We start from the raw sequence: 17,506 nt of genomic DNA, 5'->3' as shown, positions 1-17,506 counted from the left end.
TCTTTTTTCACTCTTTACAACATGGCCAGAGAGAAAATTTTCCAAATCTTTAAGTTATGCTTCCCTTTTGATTATAAATTCTGTCTTTAATGCATTTCTCTCTTCTCACATTTTACTACAAGCAAAGAAGCAATACTACATCATCAACATTTTGCTTAGATACTTCTTCCACCAAATAGCCCATTTCATAGCTCAGAAGTTCTACCTTCCACAAAGCACTAGGATATGAACTTAATTTAGTCATGTTCTTTGCCACTTTATAACAAGGATTACCTTTCCTCTAGTCTCCTATAACATGTTCCTCTTTTCCATCAGAGACCTCATCAGAATGGTCTTTAATGTCCACATTTCTATGAACATTCAGTTAACACCCTCTTAAATAATCTCTAAAACTGAGGCATTCTCTACAGTTCTCCTCGTCTTCTGAGCCCTCACCAGAATCATCATTAATGCACTGTTCATGGCATGGTAAGTTTTTTATAGCATGTACCTCAAAAATCTTCCAACCTGGGGCCAGCCCGTGGCTCACTCGGGAGAGTGTGGTGCTGACAACACCAAGGCCGCAGGTTCGGATCCCATATAGGAATAGCCGGTTAGCTCACTGGATGAGCATGGTACCGACAACACCAAGTCAAGGGTTAAGATCCCCTTACTGGTCATTTAAAAAAAAAATCTTCCAGCCTCTATCTGTTACCCAGTTCCAAAGCCATTTCCACATTTTCAGGTATTTGTTACAGCAGCACCCCACTTCTGGTACCAATTTCTGTCTTAGTCCATTTAGGCTGATATAACAAAATACCCTAGACTGTGTAATTTATAAATAAGGGAAGTTTACTGCTCACAGTTCTGAAGACCAGGAGGTCAAAGATTAAGGCACCAGCAGATTCAGTGTCTCACGAGGTCTTGCTCTCTACTTCAAAGACGGCACCTTCCACTATGTGGGAACACAGCTAGAAGGTGTCATCTTTGAAGAAGAGAGGTTGCACTGTCACACTTAGACCGAGAGACTAATTGTTTCACTTATCTGTTTCTCCTGCCAGACTACAAACTCTTAAGAGACAGGTGTAGTTTTATTCTTCTTTATATTCCCAGCATAGGGCCTGTCATCTACCTAGTCTTTAAAATGGATTGCCAAACTGAATTGAATCCTGGAAGCCCCTTAAAACAGTCTTTCAGCTTAGAAACACTGCAGCAATTCTTGAGGTGGGCTATTCAACATCTTCTCCTCCCCATTCCCATAAATAATTCAGTCACTACCAACATACCCAGACTATCTACTTCCCATCTATGGAGAAGAGGTATTTTCCCTTTATAAATCCACTCATTCAATAACATTTAGGAAGCACCTACTCTGTGCCAGACATGAGGATATATAGCAGTGAATGAGACAAACAGCCCCTGCCTTGCTCTTAGGAAACAGTCCAGAAAGGAAAACAGACATTAAACAAATAGTTCCATCTACTTATTTGTAAGTGAAATAAGCACTAAAGAAGACACAGACAGAATAGATAAGTGGATAAATGTGTATACATAGTAAGATAGAATGTCAAAAAAAAAAAAAAACTGAAAGCAAATTCTCAGGCAAAAAGGACCTACTAAGTGCCAGAGAGAATAGCCACAATTAGACATCCAATAACGAAACTTGAAAGCCTCAAAGATAAATATGTGCTAACAGATTGATGAAGAAAGAGGAAAGGGGGGATGCAAAAGACATCAAGAATAATTAAAGGTTTTTGGCTTGAGAAACTAGAAAAATGGGAAGACTAGGGAAGGTGCAGTGTAAGAAAGGTAAAACTCAAAATTTCAGTTTTGGACACATTTAGTTGCCCATTAGACATTTAAGAGGAGGTGCAGGGCTGGCCCGTGGCTCACTTGGGAGAGTGTGGTGCTGATAACACCAAGGCTGCAGGTTCAGATCCCTAGATGGGGATGGCTGGTTCGCTCATTTGGGAGAGCGTGGTGCTGATAACACCAAGTCAAGGGTTAAGAGTCCCTTACCTGTCATCTTTAAGGGGGGGGGAGAAGAAAAAAACTTTCGGCAAGCCAAACGAAGTGAAGCAGGGGAAGTGACCCACTGCATCCAATACCTCTAGAGGACTGAGAACTAACCTGACACTGAACGTGGCTTTGGCAGAGACGTTTCAGTGGAGTGGTGGGGGTCAAAGCCTGACTGCAGCGGGTCCAAAAGACTCAGAGGATAAAAAGTGCTAGTGGGTACAGACTGAAGCCTTAGGCTGCAAATGGGAGCTGGCATATGAGATTACTTGTAGGTATGTGGAGGATTAAGGAGGCTGTTTTGTTGTTGTTAAGATGGGCATATTTTGAGCAAATGATAAAAAGCGCTGGAGTTCAGGGACCATCCACAGTCCTCGTCTTTTCGCACCTGCCTGAATACCCCACGTGCGGTCCCCTAGCCTAGCCCAGTGCGCAGCGGTTTCCCACCCTTGCCCCGGGGCGAAGGGCGCATGCGCACACCCCCTCCACACGGGGCCCTCCCTCCCCGAGCTCCGCCCCCTGCCCCCAGGGCGCGTGCGTACCGCCCCTCGCGAGGCACTTCAGCGAGGCCGGGGACGCGAAGGAGTGACCGCGGCCCTTCATTCCCGCGCTTCTCCGTAGGTCCCTGGCCAGGACCCATCCTCACCTACCGAGTCTCGGGCGAAACAGCCACTTCGCGCTGGAAACTGCGACGGTGGGAGCAGGCGCGCCCCTTCAGCGCTTTCTCAGAGCCCGCGGATGATAACGCATTTGCGTCCGAAGATTCGCGGAACCACGAGCAACACACACGCTTTTTTTCCTTCTATGGGCTTTGTCGAGCGCGGAGGACCCTCTGCGCATGCGCAGTCCTTCTGCGACGTGCCGCGCTGCCCCTTGGGAAATGTAGTTTTTACTTTAAAATAGCAGAACCTTAATTTAATAAATCAGGGTGCTCGTGCGTTTTCAGTGTCTTCTCCCATTCCTCCAAAGCCTCTATTTAAAACAAAAAGCAAAAAGAAAGAAAGAGAGAGAGAGGGAGGGAAGAAAGAAAGAAAGGAAACGAAAAGCAAGCAGATTGTTGAGGGCAGGAGGGCCAAGGGGGTATATGGGAACTGTGTATTTTCTGCTCAATTTTGCTGTGAACCTAAAATTTCTCTAAAAAATAAAGTCTAGGGCCGGCCCGTGACTCATTTGGGAGAGTGCGGTGCTGATAACACCAAGACCACGGGTTCGGATCCCTATATAGGGATGGCCGGTTAGCTCACTTGGGAGAGTGTGGTGCTGACAACACCAAGTCAAGGGTTAACATCCTCTTGCCAGTCATCTTTATTAAAAAAATAAATAAATAATAAAGTCTTTTTTTTTTTTTTAAATTAAAAACAAGCAGATCTTCAGACCGAGAAATCGTGCTTTTTAGGTAATTTTCTCAGGAAAGTATTAAGGATGTGCACATGCAGGGCCGACCCCATGGCTCACTTGGGAGAGTGCGGCGCTGGGAGCGCAGTGGTGCTCCTGCCGCAGGTTCGGATCCTATATAGGGATGGCCAGTGCACTAACTGGCTGAGCACAGTGCGGGCGACACCAAGCCAAGGGTTGCATTCCCCTTACCGGTTACAAAAAAGAAAAAAAAAATAAAAAGGATGTGCACACGCAAACATTTAGCTACAATGGTATTTATCGAAGGCCGTCCTAGTATCTTATGTATTCTTATGAACATATGTATTCTTTTTTTTTTTTTTTTTTTTAAGATGACCGGGAAGGGGATCTTAACCCTTAACTTGGTGTTGTCAGCACCACACTCACCCAGTAAGTGAACCGGCCATCCCTATATGGGATCCGAACCCATGGCCTTGGTGTTATCAGCACCGCACTCTACCGAGTGAGCCACGGGCCAGCCCGAACATATGTATTCTTATGTAACCCCTGCAAAAGCCCACAACTATAAGTTTATTTGTTGATTATTTGATAGACTTGCAAGCTCTATGAAGTCTGGATCATCTGTTTTGTTCACCTGTGTGTTCCCAGTACCTAGCACAGTGCCTGGCACGTAATAGGCCATCAATATTTTTCTGTTCATTAGAGAATTTCAGACTTCGACACAAACTGTTTCAGCGCCAAATTTCACGCATTGTTTTCTTCCATCAAGCTTGCATTTCTTTCTGTGTTCTCTGGCTCAATGAATGGCATAACCATCTACCCAGTCTCAGTTCTACATCCTGCATTTTATGAAGATTATGTTATAAGGGATTTCACAAATTTTGCATTTGTAAAGATCTTAGGAGCTGTTTGTCCTGAATGTCAAATATCGACCCTAGTTGCTCATCAGGAGAGATTTAGGATTTACTGTGCGTTTTTAAAATTTATTTCTAATTTATGATTTTTCTGCAATAAACATGTATGCATTACTTGATTAACTTTTGAAAAGGTATTTGAGCGTTGGCTGCCTGTAAGGTATAACTCTGTCTTCCCCCTTCAAACCTAAACTTCTCAAAAGAATAATCTGTCTTCAGTTTTCATTTCTCCACCCCCACTCAGCTCAGTGTCCTGAGCCAGCACCCAGCGGTTATCCTTGACATCACCCTTTTCCCTCCCTTCCCATATTCAATCCACCACTAAGTGTCTGCAATATAAAAACATATTTGTTGGGCACTTTACTATGTATCAGGCACTGTTGAAAATGCTTGTATTCTTTCATATAGCACAATCTATCTACTTTTCATCTCCACCACATCCTCCCTAGTCGAAGGTGCCTCTGCTCTTGCCTAAACTGCAAAAGCTTTCTTTCCTTCTCTTTTCTTGGGGAGTGTGGTACAGGGACCTGAACCCTTGGCCGTGGTGTTATAACACCTTGTTCTAGGGCCGACCCTGTGGTGCACTCGGGAGAGTGCGGCACTGGGAGTGCAGCAGCGCTCCCACCGCGGGTTCGGATCCTATATAGGGATGGCCGGTGCACTCACTGGCTGAGCCCGGTGGTGTGGCCAGTCACAAAAAAGACAAAAAACAAACAAACAAACAAACAAAAACACCTTGTTCTGACCAAAGCTTTCTATTTTTTAATGCCAGGTGCTGAGGTTGAGTTAACCATTTCTACTTTATGGCAAACTATCATCATTGAGCTCTGTACTGCCTCTCTCTTGTTTTATATACTTGTATCCTTTTAACCCTTTTCTCCATTCCTCATCCCTTTGCCAACAGTGTGTGGGAGTGTCCTTGTAAAACGTGTGTTTAGTGTGCATGTATTATAAACCTACTTAAATGGCATTGTGCTATAAACCCCATTCTATTTCTTATTTTTTCCACTGGGCACTACTTTTAAGACCTGTCCTTGTTGTGTGTATACCTAACCTGTAACTTAGAACAACAATGCACTATTTCAATGCAGGCACCAATATATTAGTTATTTGTTTGTTTTTTTAAAAAAAGATGACCGGTAAGGGGATCTTAACCCTTGACTTGATGTTGTCAGCACCACGCTCTCCCAAGTGAGCTAACTGGCCATCCCTATATAGGGATCCGAACTCGTGGCCTTGGTGTTATTAGCACTGCACTCTTCCAAGTGAGCCACGGGCTGGCCCCACATATTAGTTATTTGGACCCATGATGATGGACCTCTAAATTGCCTCCAGCTTCTGGCTACCACAAGCAATGCATTCCTGTCCTCTCGTGGCCTGTGTGAGGATTTCTCTGAGACGTAAATCTGCTAGTGAAACTGAGTCATATCTTCTTAAATAGTGTCCCTCATCCATTCTAGCCAGAGTGATCTTTTAAAAATGCAAATGTATTCATGGCCTGGCATCCCTGTCTCCTGTGCCACCTCCTTCTCTCCCAGGCCACTCCCCCGGCCTGTCCACTTCAGCCTCCTTGGTCCTCTTTAGGTCCTTCCTCCCCCCGGCCTCCTCAAATGCTGCCAGGAGCACATTCCCCTCTCTTCTTCACCTCCGTGACTCCTGTTCATCTTCAGATCTCCTCTATTATAATAGAGGAATAGAGCACCATGTAGACCTCTGTAATTGTGACAGCAACATAAATGTCACAATTTTACATTTGTTTGTAACAATTTGATTTATGTCTCTTCTACCCTTCACTTCTTAGATCATAAGCTCCCTGAAGGCCGGGCTCATATTTTTTGTGCTTGTCATTGTATCTTTAGCATTTATCCGGATGCCTGGCACATCACATAAATTATTTGTTAAGTAAAAGCAAATGAAGGTGTTATCTCTGCTCAGGGAGGGCCATGGAGCAGGCAGCATCTTGGTGGAGTGGCTGCTGTAAAATTTGGTCCTCAGTTTTGCAGGACCAGAAGTTCCACTGTGTCAGCAACCTCTCAGGATAGACACCCATTGATGCAATTCACAAGAGAATGAGGTCTAAACGAGCCCACCGAGTCATTTGGGGAGACTTTGAAGAGTAGAGTCAACCAGAACACTCCCTCTGCCTGGGAAAGCCACAACATGGCAAAGAAATCTGGGCCTTTCTGCTCTCTCCTGAAATTGCATGCCCTCAGAGCATCACATCTGAAATCCCTTTCCAAAAAATCCTTGAACAGTCACAGGCATCTTGACTGAAGGTCTCTTGAGGACACTGAAGAGTAAGTCACATAGCATAACTTCCTAACAATCCCCTTTACAAATCCTTCCTTTCACAAGTCCCACTGCTGAGGGCAAAGCTCACATCTCTCCCTCCTCTTTGCTTTCTCCACCTTCAGGGTTGTCGTTTTGCATGGTGACTTTAGGCACCTTCTAGGTAAAGCCAGCCCCCCATATCTCGGTTTTCCCAATTCATGCCCACCCATCACCCATTTGAGCAAAACAAAAGGCTCACCCTCCAGATCTCACCTACCGTGGCAGGCAGGGGCAGGAATTGTAACTATTCAGAATTTAATGGTTTTCGTCCCCTAAGAATACAGGAGAAACCCTATCACCACCAGAAGGTGGCATAGTATGCATGGGGTCCAAGGCAGGAAGGGGATGAAACGCATCTTCTCTGCCTTTTTTTTTTTTCTTTTTCTTTTCTTTTTACACATTAACTCTTAAAAATTGCCCATTTTTCCTGCATATAAAATAGATACATATTGTGAGAATGTCGAACGTGGCAGAGATCTAGAATCAGTAACGCAGAAAATAAAAGTTCTCCATTTCCCAGTCTGGATATAACCACTATGGAGAGTTTGGTACACATCTCATGCCTCAGTGCATATTTTCAATAACTAAAATAAATTTTCTTACAAAGACAATAACATTTATATAATAATAATAATAACAACATGGATGTGCTGCCGCCAGCTCCTGGGCGGTGGTGGGCTCGCGCTAGCCCTGGGGGCGGCGGGGCGGTGGACAGTGACGTCGTGGTGCGCTTCCCTCCATGCGGCGGGAGGTCCTGGCCATCTGGGGGCCAGGGGGCCGCAGCAGTGGCAGGTGCCAAGTCTGCACCCATAGCGCAGCGGGTCTCCTACCGGCGCGTATAGGGCCAGGCACCAGGAAGGCACTCATACGCTGCAGGGAGACTGCTTGAATACATCGCCCCGGTGTGATGTTTCAGATTGGACAGGCCACCAAGCAGAATTCAAAGATCACCTGACCCACCCTTGGGACCCTCTTGACCTTCCTCAGAACTCCACCTTCGAAGACCAGTATCCCACAGAGCGCCCCAGGATCTGGCCACTGTCCAGGAGTGGCCACACACAGAAGCAGCTAGATGGCATGAAACCTGAATAGTCATCTTGTCCAGGAAGTCTTCATTCACCAAAAATTACAGTGTGATGCTGCCCACCGGGGTTTTCGACCAACAGCTGGGCATTAAAGCCCTTCGCGTACCCCACCCTGCACGTGCCAGAGGGTCCAACGGAGATGACCAGGACCACTCCTGGTGAACCTGTGAACACAGAGGTGACAGCAGCGGACTTCAGACCCCAGTGGCCTCAGCTGGAAACAGATTTGAGACTTGAGACGAGAATCTTCATTGGAGCTAAATATAATTTTAGGAAGACAGATATCTTAATGGGTTTTTTTGTATGTACAGTTTAGACTAGTCAAGCTATGTTTACAAAACGAAATTGAGAGGAGAATGTTTATGGTAATAGGAGCTGAACAGATGGCTAATGTGGATCCCTTAGATCTTTCTGAAGCCTAGCTGGGCTCTATTTTTTACGCATGTGCAGGTGTATACTAACCACAGTAGTGTACTAAGGGGCGAAGGTTCTGTAGGAGCAGTTTGCCTTGGCAGGGAGGCTATTTTATAACTGACATGTTGACAATTGATAATGATAATAAAAAGCAGAATGATTTGGGTCACCTAATTATTAAGTTCTCTACAGAAAAGAACCCCATTATTGCCTGCACTGGGGTGGTGGACTGCTCCCACTGCCGACCCCTCCGCCCCCAACCCCATGTTTCCTTAAAATCCCTTCCAGGTTTAAGAGCTTTATGGCATGACCCAACTGATATAAACTTTTTAGTTTAAATGTAAGTCTGTACCATGAAATAACTATTTCTCTAAAGAGATATTTTAGGGCCGGCCCGTGGCTCACTCGGGAGAGTGCGGTGCTGATAACGCCAAGGCCGTGGGTTCGTATTTTAGGGCCGGCCCGTGGCTCACTCGGGAGAGTGCGGTGCTGATAACACCAAGGCCGTGGGTTCGGATCCCATATAGGGCTGGCTGGTTGGCTCACTGGGCGAGCGTGGTGCTGGCAACACCAAAGTCAAGGGTTAAGATCCCCTTACCGGTCATTTTTTAAAAAATAAATAAATAAAGAGACATTTTAAGCAACACACTTTGGAAAATTTGAATGTCTCCACCTAGGTAAGCACGAGCCGTGGGTGTTTCCTCTTTTTCTCATATAAGAGTATTGATATATGTGCTGAATTACCACATACTTGCCAATAGATCCAGAGAGACAGGTAGTATTTTTAAAATAGCACTGAACTATGAGTCAGGAAGCTACCGCCTCTTAAATCCAGGACTAGAATTTTCTTGTACTCTAACTCCTTTGGTTAACCAAGTGCACTGTGTTCTCTTTCCCTTTGGCCTTCCTGGGACACTGTTCCGTGACGTCCTGGTCTATCTGCCCATCCTTGCTATCAGCTAACACACGACCTTCTCAGGGTGTGGCTTCCAAGCCTGGATGAGGCACAACTTGCAGCTTGAACATATTTTTCTCATATACTTATTGTGCTTTGTGACTATTTCCTGCTTGTTGGACACTATCATCCACTATCCTATGAGCTCCTAGAGTACAGGTTCTGTGTTCTGTTTACTTTTATAGTCCCGGCACTAAGCAAATGCCTGGTACAGGGTTAGTACCCTAAACATTTATAGAATGGAGAATGCTAGCCTCTCTGGTCCTTACTTTCGTATTCTGTTAAATGCAGTTAGATTTGCTGGTCTTTATGGACACTTCCAGTAATAAAATTTATTATACTAGATTTTTCTACTATTGTGTTTTATCTGGCCATCTGTGTTAGTCTATTTCTGAAATACAAACGATACTCTCAGTTAGCAATACCTGAATGCTATGAAGAAAGTAAAATAAAATCAGGGTAATGAGAGTAAGGATACCTGGAGGCCTGTGTGATATTTTGAATAGGAAAGTGAACTGATATGCTGGAGACCCGCCTCGTCCATTGCACAGAGCTTCCAGACAATGCAGGTCATGTGCAGTTAGTTCTCTGTGTCCTCAGCTCTGGGCCTGGTCCAAAGCCAGCACTAGTAACTTTTGGAGAAGGAAGGAGGAAGGGAGAGAGGAATCCCTAACAGGGGTGTCTGCACACAGAGCAGGCAAGCCATGGCCAGAGCAGTGCTTGGCCAGCCATGCTAACTTAGAGTGAGCCCTGGCACTGGGGACAGGCAGACCATGTGGAAGAATTCTTCACCACTCGCCAGCAGCATGACCTTGAGCAAGACAATCTCTGAGCTTCAGTTTCCCTTCTGTGAAGAATGGGGGATAACTACACCATGTATCTGGCTCTGTGCTAAGCCCTTTCACATATGGGTGCTCTCTTTGTCCCCCCTTACAGATGAGCAAACTGAAATTCGGAAGTGTGCTAGTGACCTCTCAACTAGTAACCAGGGAGGCCTGGTGGCCGAGGTGAATGCGTGGAACACCTGTTCCTCGACTGGGCCGGTGCTGCCCACTAGGGGGCATCTTGAGAATTTGTGGGGGTGTTTTTGGTTGTGACAATCATAGGAGAGGGCACAGAAAAGGGCAGGACAGTCCCACACAGTATTGTCCCACATCCTGCACAACATTTCACTATCCTGCTAGATATTTATGAAGGTAAAAAACTTATTTATGATAACCTGAGCCTAGAACATAAATCCCAACCCGCAATTCGATAGAGGAATTAGTTTGTACTACACTCAGTGGTAAGGCCCACCACTTTTTTTTTTCTTTTGGCAGCAGGTCTATACAGGGATTATTGGCTTTTTGTTTGTTTCTCTTTATTGATTATGTGTATTCATGGGGTATAAAATTTATTTTTTTATTTAAAAAATTTTTTTAATCTGTTTAAATTAAGATTATTTTCCTCTTTCTCTTACCACCTGGTCTGTTATTATTATCCCAACTCTGTTTTTACTCAAGTGTCCTTCTGTCATCCCTTTCATTTTCTGGGTGTTAAAGAACTCAGAAATCATCCAAATCTAGAACACAAAAGTTAAATTTAATTCTGGCTCAAGCAAGGGAGAAACACAGAAGAAACGCAGCTTCATGTTAAACAGAGAACAAGGCTGGGTTCTTAGAGGGTTCAGGGGGAGGATGGGGTTTAGGTTACATTAGACAGAACAGTGTTTCAATAGCTCACAGCAAAGTAGGGGTGTGACCAGAGAATTAACATCTGGCCTGGGCCGAGAAGGTCCTGCCTTGTTGGAAACCAGAATTTTGAAAAAACACATGGAATGTTTTGTCGGCCTGTCTCCCTGCCCTGAGACAGCAGGGCAGATAAAACACGAGTGGGCAAGTGAGACTGTGTCCTCTCTGGGCCAATGTGAGTCACATGGTTCAGATCCATCAGGCAAGAGTGGACTGTTCCATTTTCATGGGCTTCTTATCTGAACTTGAAATTCATACTAATTCCTGTTCAATGTACACGAATTTATATTAAATAGGTACAAACATCCGTTTACCTCTTAGTTTCTACCTGAGTATCCGTGTTTTGAAATACTTATTTTGTTATAAATTAAATTTTGTATGTCTCTATCTTACAGTGAGGACCTTATATTGAGTTTTTTTGAAACTATGTGACTAACCCTCATGTAGTGCTTACACTGTACTGGGCACTGTTACAAATGCTTTTCCGTGGGTAATCTCATTTGATCCTCTCAGCTCTAGGAGGTAGGTACAATTATTATCACCCTTGTTTTACAGAGGAGGAAACTGAGGCACAGAGAGGTGAAGTGACTTGGCCAAGGTCACATAGGAAGCAGTGGATCAGAGGCTTGAATCCAAGGCATCCGGCTCCAGAATCTGCACTCTTGGCCACTCTGCCAGCCTCCCTCTGCGGGGAGGGAGATTACCTAACAACCCCACTTCGGCACATTAATGGGGCTTTCCAAGATGTTTCTTTTTTTTCTTTTTTTGTGGCTGGCCAGTATGGGGATCCAAACCCTTGACCTTGGTATTACCAACACCACGCTGTAATCAAGCGAGCAAACTGGCCAGCCCTCAAGATGTTTCTTATAAAGAAGAGGTGTCCAGTGTGACAGGGGTGGAACCACTCACCTGGCATGTTGTGTGCTAATATCTCCTCCCCCCTCCTTCTTCACTCCATATTCTGCCACCAAAGTCCTGAATCTGAGCCAGATTGGGATGAGGGGTCAGCTGTGTGGCCACGACCCCAGGCCCAGGAGGAGCGTGTGGCAGAGGGTGGGGGATGGGCAGGAATGTCTGCCCAGGTGAGGCCCTCTGGTCCCCGTTGGCCACAATCCCAAGGACTGTTTATGCCCAGACCCTGCCTGTTCCCTCCTCCCTGAGGGGCGGGGATCTCCTCTGTGGAAAAACACCCAGCTGGGCGAGCCTGGCTGAGAGGAAGGCGACGACAAGGGGGGCTGGCACTCACAGGACCACGCTTTCTCTCTCTCATGACTGGTGTTTACTGGGCTGAGTTCTGGGAAAGGGCCAGATTGCATCAGACAGGGCCTGAGGGGCTGGAGCCAGACTGCGTCTGAGGAGGAGACACAGTCTTATAATTTGGGGCGAGTGCACTGGGAGGGGAGGTGCTTGGTCAGGAAACCAGATGCAAACAAAGCTTTAGAAGACGAGAGTCAGTGAGAGAAAGTCAGACATGAAGGCCACCTTCCCTCAAGCAGCCAGCCCCTCTCTGCAGCCCCCGGGCCCAGAGGACGAGGACCCCAGCCTGGATGAATATGACCTCTACAGCATGGCCCACTCGTGCCTGGGTGAGGCCTGCGCTGCCACCTTCCTGGTGCTGGCACCCCCCACCCCCAACCAAGACCCTGCCTTGGACTTCTCCCCAACCTGTTCCTTGACCCCTCAAATTCCCCCCTTCAAACTCCTCATCCCCTGAGCATGGTCTTCCTCAGCCCTGGGGCCTCACACACACGCACAGATGGGGAAACAGCTGGCAGGATTGTGACTGTCCCAGAGTTCTGTGGTGACAGTCCCCAGTCTCCCTGCTCTTTCTATCTGCACCACCCCACCACCTGCCTCTCCTCTGAGGTGCCCCATCCTGCCCCTGCCCACCTCACCTCTGACTCCTGCCCTGCTCACCAGGAGGCAGAGGCCGGAAAGGCCGCACCAAGAGAGAAGCTGCTGCCAACACCAATCGCCCCAGCCCTGGCGGGCACGAGAGGAAGCTAGTGACCAAGCTCCAGAATTCAGAGAGGAAAAAGCGAGGGGCACAGCGCTGAGACGGAGCTGGAGGTAAGGAGTCGGGGACCCAGACGTCCAGTGGAGGTGCCTCTGCCTCCAAAGCAGAGGCCTGAACATGTGCGGTTGCGTGGGGAGGAGGAATCAGAAACCATCGTATCGACATGGAATAAAATGAGACATATGTTTGACTTTGAATTTCCTGGTGACCAGAGCAAAAGGGGAAAACAGAGCCTTTCCAGTTGGAGGGAAATTTGGTTTATAGAGAGGGAAACTGAGGCCAGAGAGGGCTGGGTCCTTCTCTGGGGTCACAGAGCAAGGGAGTAGGAGAGGCAGAATTGGAACTCAGGTCTCTGTCCCTTTTACCACCTCTCTTTCCCCCACCCCCCAGATGAAGCCAGACCACGGATACCACACGCAGCAATGGAGACAGGACCACGGAGGAATTAGGACCTGGGAGCAGGACCAAGGCCTGCTTGCTGTCCACCCCACCCCTGGGACTTACCCCACCTGACTGAGGCTCCAAGGGGCCACCAATGAAGCACCTCCAGCCCCAGCAAAGGAGCAAGATGGGGAGCAAGAGGCAGGGAATGGAGAGGCAAGAGTCAGGAAGGTACCCACCAAAAAGAAAGACCCCCAAAGAAACCAGAGCTCCCCCAGGGTGGCAGCAACAATAAACAGAAAGTTCAGCAGCTGCAGCTCATGTGTGCTTTTATCCTTGCTCGCTGATGTGTGTGTTTGTTTGGGCATGTTTCTGCCTGCATGTGTCTGCATTTGTATGAACCAGTAAGAGCACAGTATGTGTGTTTGCATTTGGTGTGTGTTCTGGCATGGGGTGTGTTTCTGCGTCTTTGGTGGCCTATGCTGTGAGCATGTCTTTTTGTTTTTCCGTTTTATATGCATGTGTTTGGGTGCATATGTTTTGGTGGTCTCTTATGGGGTGCAGAGGAACTTCCTCTGTTTCTTTGCAAACCTGCCCATGAAACAAACCCCTACTTGGCTCCTATTCATTCTTTTTGATTATATCATGTTCACATAAAACCGCATTTTTCTTGGTGGCTGACTGGTACAGGGATCCAAACCCTTGACTTTGGTGTTACAAGGCTGTGTTCTAACCAGCTGAGCTAACCAGTCAGCCCCCAAACCGAGATTTAAAGCATTAAGGGACTTACCGTAAGTTACTCTAGGCTCACGTGCAAGGATACTTATTGTCCTCTTGTACAAGGTCCCCATGCCAAGGTGACTGCCAGGATTGGGCTCAGGGAGGTCAGATGGGGGAGGAGGATTCTTACCCAGTGTTATCAATCTCAGGACCAGAGTTTGAGAAGAATGTGGGGGCAAATAAGAAGTGTGATTGAACTGGCTGGTTGACTCAGTTGGTTAGAGTGCAGATTGGAGCTAAGAGGATGTATTGATTGAGATGTAGGTTTGGGCTGCCATAATGAAGAATCAAACAAAACAGGATAGTTATTTCTCTCTCACATAACACCCCCAAGAGTAAGTACTCCTGGGCTAAAATGTCAATTTCATTGTGTTGGGGATTCCAGCTACTTTTAGCTCATTGTTCCACCACCCTGAAAACATGGCTTCCACTTTGAGGTCCAAGATAGCGGCTCCAGCACCAGCCATCACACTTGCATCTCAGTGTGTGGAGAGGGAGGGCAGAAGAGACCTGAGGAGGCCACACCTATTCATTTCTAAGGGCGTAGCCTAAAAGTAGAACACATCACATCTGCTCAGGATTTAGTCACATGGCCACGCCCAACTACCAGAGAAAGTTGGAAAATGTAGTATTTAGCTGCTTAGCCATGTGGTAGCCAAAGCTTGGGCGAGGGCAGGGTTTTATTATTAAAGGAGGCAGCAGAGAGTGAATAGTGGGAGAAATTAGCAGGAAACACTTCCCGTATGGTGGCCACGCCCAACTACCAGAGAAAGTTGGAAAATGTAGTATTTAGCTGCTTAGCCATGTGGTAGCCAAAGCTTGGGCGAGGGCAGGGTTTTACTATTAAAGGAGGCAGCAGAGAGTGAATAGTGGGAGAAATTAGCAGGAAACACTTCCCGTATGGGGCAGGGTCTCAACAGAAGTCGGGGAGAAAACCTGTAGGTCTGGCCTTGGACAGAGCCTTTGCCCTTTTCTCCTATCCCTGCCATGTAAGCCCCAGGCTGCAGAGCTTGGAGCCAATTCTTCTCAGGGACCCAAGAACATCAACAGAAGACTGGGGCACCTGTTAAAGCAGTAACAGATGCACAGCAGACTATGACCAGCTTGGACCTTTGGGGACCTCTATGCATCTACTTCCCCTCCTTAATACGGGCTGAAACCTGACTCCCTGTCTCTCCCACCTGCCCCTGAACAAGCTTCTGTTTTTCCAGTACATTCTGTCTGAGATGACTTTAATCCGACCCATCTTGTGAGACTCAGCTGAAATGCCTCCTTCTCTTCAGAGTCTTCCCTGGTTTGCTCTCCATCACCTGTCTGCTGACCCTTCATCCCAGACAGACCCCTCCTCTTGGGTCACATGGCAAACACGAGCCTGGATCTCACTATCATTCTGGCATACATCTTCAAACCCCTCTCTCCATACAAATGATTTATCCTTTCAATAAATGTGTATTTGATGCCTACTGTAGTACCAGGGCTTGGCTGAAGGTGTGGACTACAAGGAAGGACAGATGGGATCCTGGAATGGTCCCTAAGGCCACTGTCAGCTCTAGAACCCATGGGGCAGATGGCAGAAGCAGCACTGGGCAATAGGCTCTCAGCACAACACAGGTCTGGTGTTCAGCTTCAGAAAATCACAGCAACGGTGCCCATGTTTTGGGCTCCTGCTCTGTGGCAAGTGTTTTATAGGCTTCGCTCCATTTAATCCTTACAATAACTCAATAGGACATACTATAATTCATCTCATTTTTCAGACCAGAAAACCGAGGTTCAGAGAAATTAAGTAATCTGCCAAAAGTCACATAGCCGCAACCTGTAGGAGCTGGGATTACAAAATCAGGTCTGTCTGCTTTTCAAAGCCTGGACTTTTTCCTTTTTATTACATGCCTGAGAACTATGTACTGACAATGAGGAATTCCAGACTCTAGTTAATTTCTGGTCAATTACTCCTCTGAGCCTGAGTTTCCTCACCTGTCAAATTGTAAGACCAGCCTCCCTTGTCAAAAGAGAAAACAAAGGCTGGGAAGTGCTGTGTCCTAGCTAGAGCAACCACTCCCTTTGTACTGGGGCCTCTGACATTTGCTAGGAGGCCCCACATGCCACCCCTCACTCCTGGCCTGTGATTGGCCTTGCCCGGCCTTGCCCTTCCCTGGCACAGCCTCTGCCTGGGAGGCATTTAAGTGGCATTTCCAGGAACTGTTAAGGCAATTTTTGGAATCACAGAACTTTGATCTGGAGAATCCTGTCCAGAATCTCCCTCTTCTGTCTACCCTTTCTTTTTCTTCTTCTGTTTGCATGTAATGTCTGTTGCCCTAATCTTTTGGGTTCCTCCTGAGAACTAGAGAAATCACTGACTTCTCTTTCTCTTCAGGGGTTACAGAAACTTCCCTGTCAGGTTTCCATAACTGAAAGGACCCCCAGCTTCTTGCAGAGAATGGAGAATCTCACGATGGGATTGTTTATTTGTTCCGTGAACATTCTGCTCCTCCTCCGCTCATTCCTTTCACAGACCAGCTGTCAGATATGTGTATATTTTTTTTAATTTCAGAATCACTCACAGTTGATTTTCAACTAGCATTCCTTAAAGGAAATCCTAGTGATCGTTACAGTCATTGCTATCATTATGGATGACCTGCCTCAGAGTTTTCCCAACTTCATCTTTCACACAGTACTTTTGTGATTTTGGTTAGACTATATCTACTTAGCATTTAAAAATCACCTCCTAGGCTGTCCAGTTAACTCAGTTGGTTAGAGCACAGCCTTATAAAACCTGTCATGGGTTTGGATTCCCATACTGGCCAGCCACCAAAAATAATAAAAATCACTTCCTTACCTTTTTTACTCAAGTCTATTTAAAAAGGAAACTGTATAACTACCCCAAATGGAAAACTGCAGTGACATGTCATAATTAGAAATCAACTGTAAAAAGAAACACCTAACTATAACTTTTCTAAAAAGTTTATCTGCACACTACCTAAGGTGACCTTGTATATAGAGTCACAGGTGTACACACTTAGGGAAACATCCAGTGTGATATTGTGATATCATAAGAAATACACATTTACTGTGTGTCTGCATATTTAATGTCAGAAGGGCTGAGTGCCCACTGCTGCCACCAGCTAAAGAAAGACGAACTCACTGCTTTTCTGTTTACTGTCACACAGCACTTCTGACACCAAATGTGTTGGTTTTCTACACCAGGCAATTCTCCAGTTCTCTGCAGACACCTATTGGGTGTCCTACAATTTAATTTTGACACTAACTACTTGAAGTTAGCACAGACCCCACAGGTTAGGGGCTCAGTCCCACAAGCCTGCCCCCACTTTAGATACCAATCACAAGCCGAGGCCTCCTATACTTCTGACCCACCAGCTATAAATCTGGGGCTCGTGTGATCCTCTCCTTGGGTTTGATAATTTGCTATAACAGCTCACAAAGCTCAGTAAAACATTTACTTAGGTTTACTCTTTTATTATAAAGGTTACAACTCAGGGGCCGGCCTGTGGCTCACTCGGTAGAGTGCGGTGCTGATAACACCAAGGCCACGG

At 46.4% G+C, this 17,506-nt stretch overlaps 1 protein-coding gene across 1 annotated transcript; it reads left to right on the top strand.

Annotated features, from left to right (window-relative positions):
- The first annotated feature begins 12,036 nt into the window (after positions 1 to 12,036).
- NUPR1 (nuclear protein, transcriptional regulator, 1) lies at positions 12,037 to 13,494 on the top strand. Its single transcript, XM_008579036.1, has 3 exons — positions 12,037 to 12,366; positions 12,701 to 12,850; positions 13,188 to 13,494. The coding sequence occupies exons 1-2, from the start codon at positions 12,252 to 12,254 to the stop codon at positions 12,835 to 12,837; spliced, it is 252 nt and encodes an 83-aa protein (XP_008577258.1). The 5' UTR covers positions 12,037 to 12,251; the 3' UTR covers positions 12,838 to 12,850; positions 13,188 to 13,494.
- The last annotated feature ends 4,012 nt before the right edge of the window (positions 13,495 to 17,506 follow it).

The sequence above is a fragment of the Galeopterus variegatus genome, unplaced genomic scaffold, assembly GCF_000696425.1.
Source record: "Galeopterus variegatus unplaced genomic scaffold, G_variegatus-3.0.2 Scaffold1799, whole genome shotgun sequence".
Lineage (NCBI taxonomy): Eukaryota > Metazoa > Chordata > Mammalia > Dermoptera > Cynocephalidae > Galeopterus > Galeopterus variegatus.
This window is presented reverse-complemented; position numbering and strand designations above follow the sequence as displayed.

Excerpts from the sequence above, each read along its gene's own strand:
- NUPR1 (XM_008579036.1), top strand. The coding sequence starts at position 12,252 with ATGAAGGCCACCTTCCCTCAAGCAGCCAGCCCCTCTCTGCAGCCCCCG. Across the intron at positions 12,367-12,700 it reads CATGGCCCACTCGTGCCTGG|GAGGCAGAGGCCGGAAAGGC; the intron begins GTGAGGCCTGCG and ends CCTGCTCACCAG.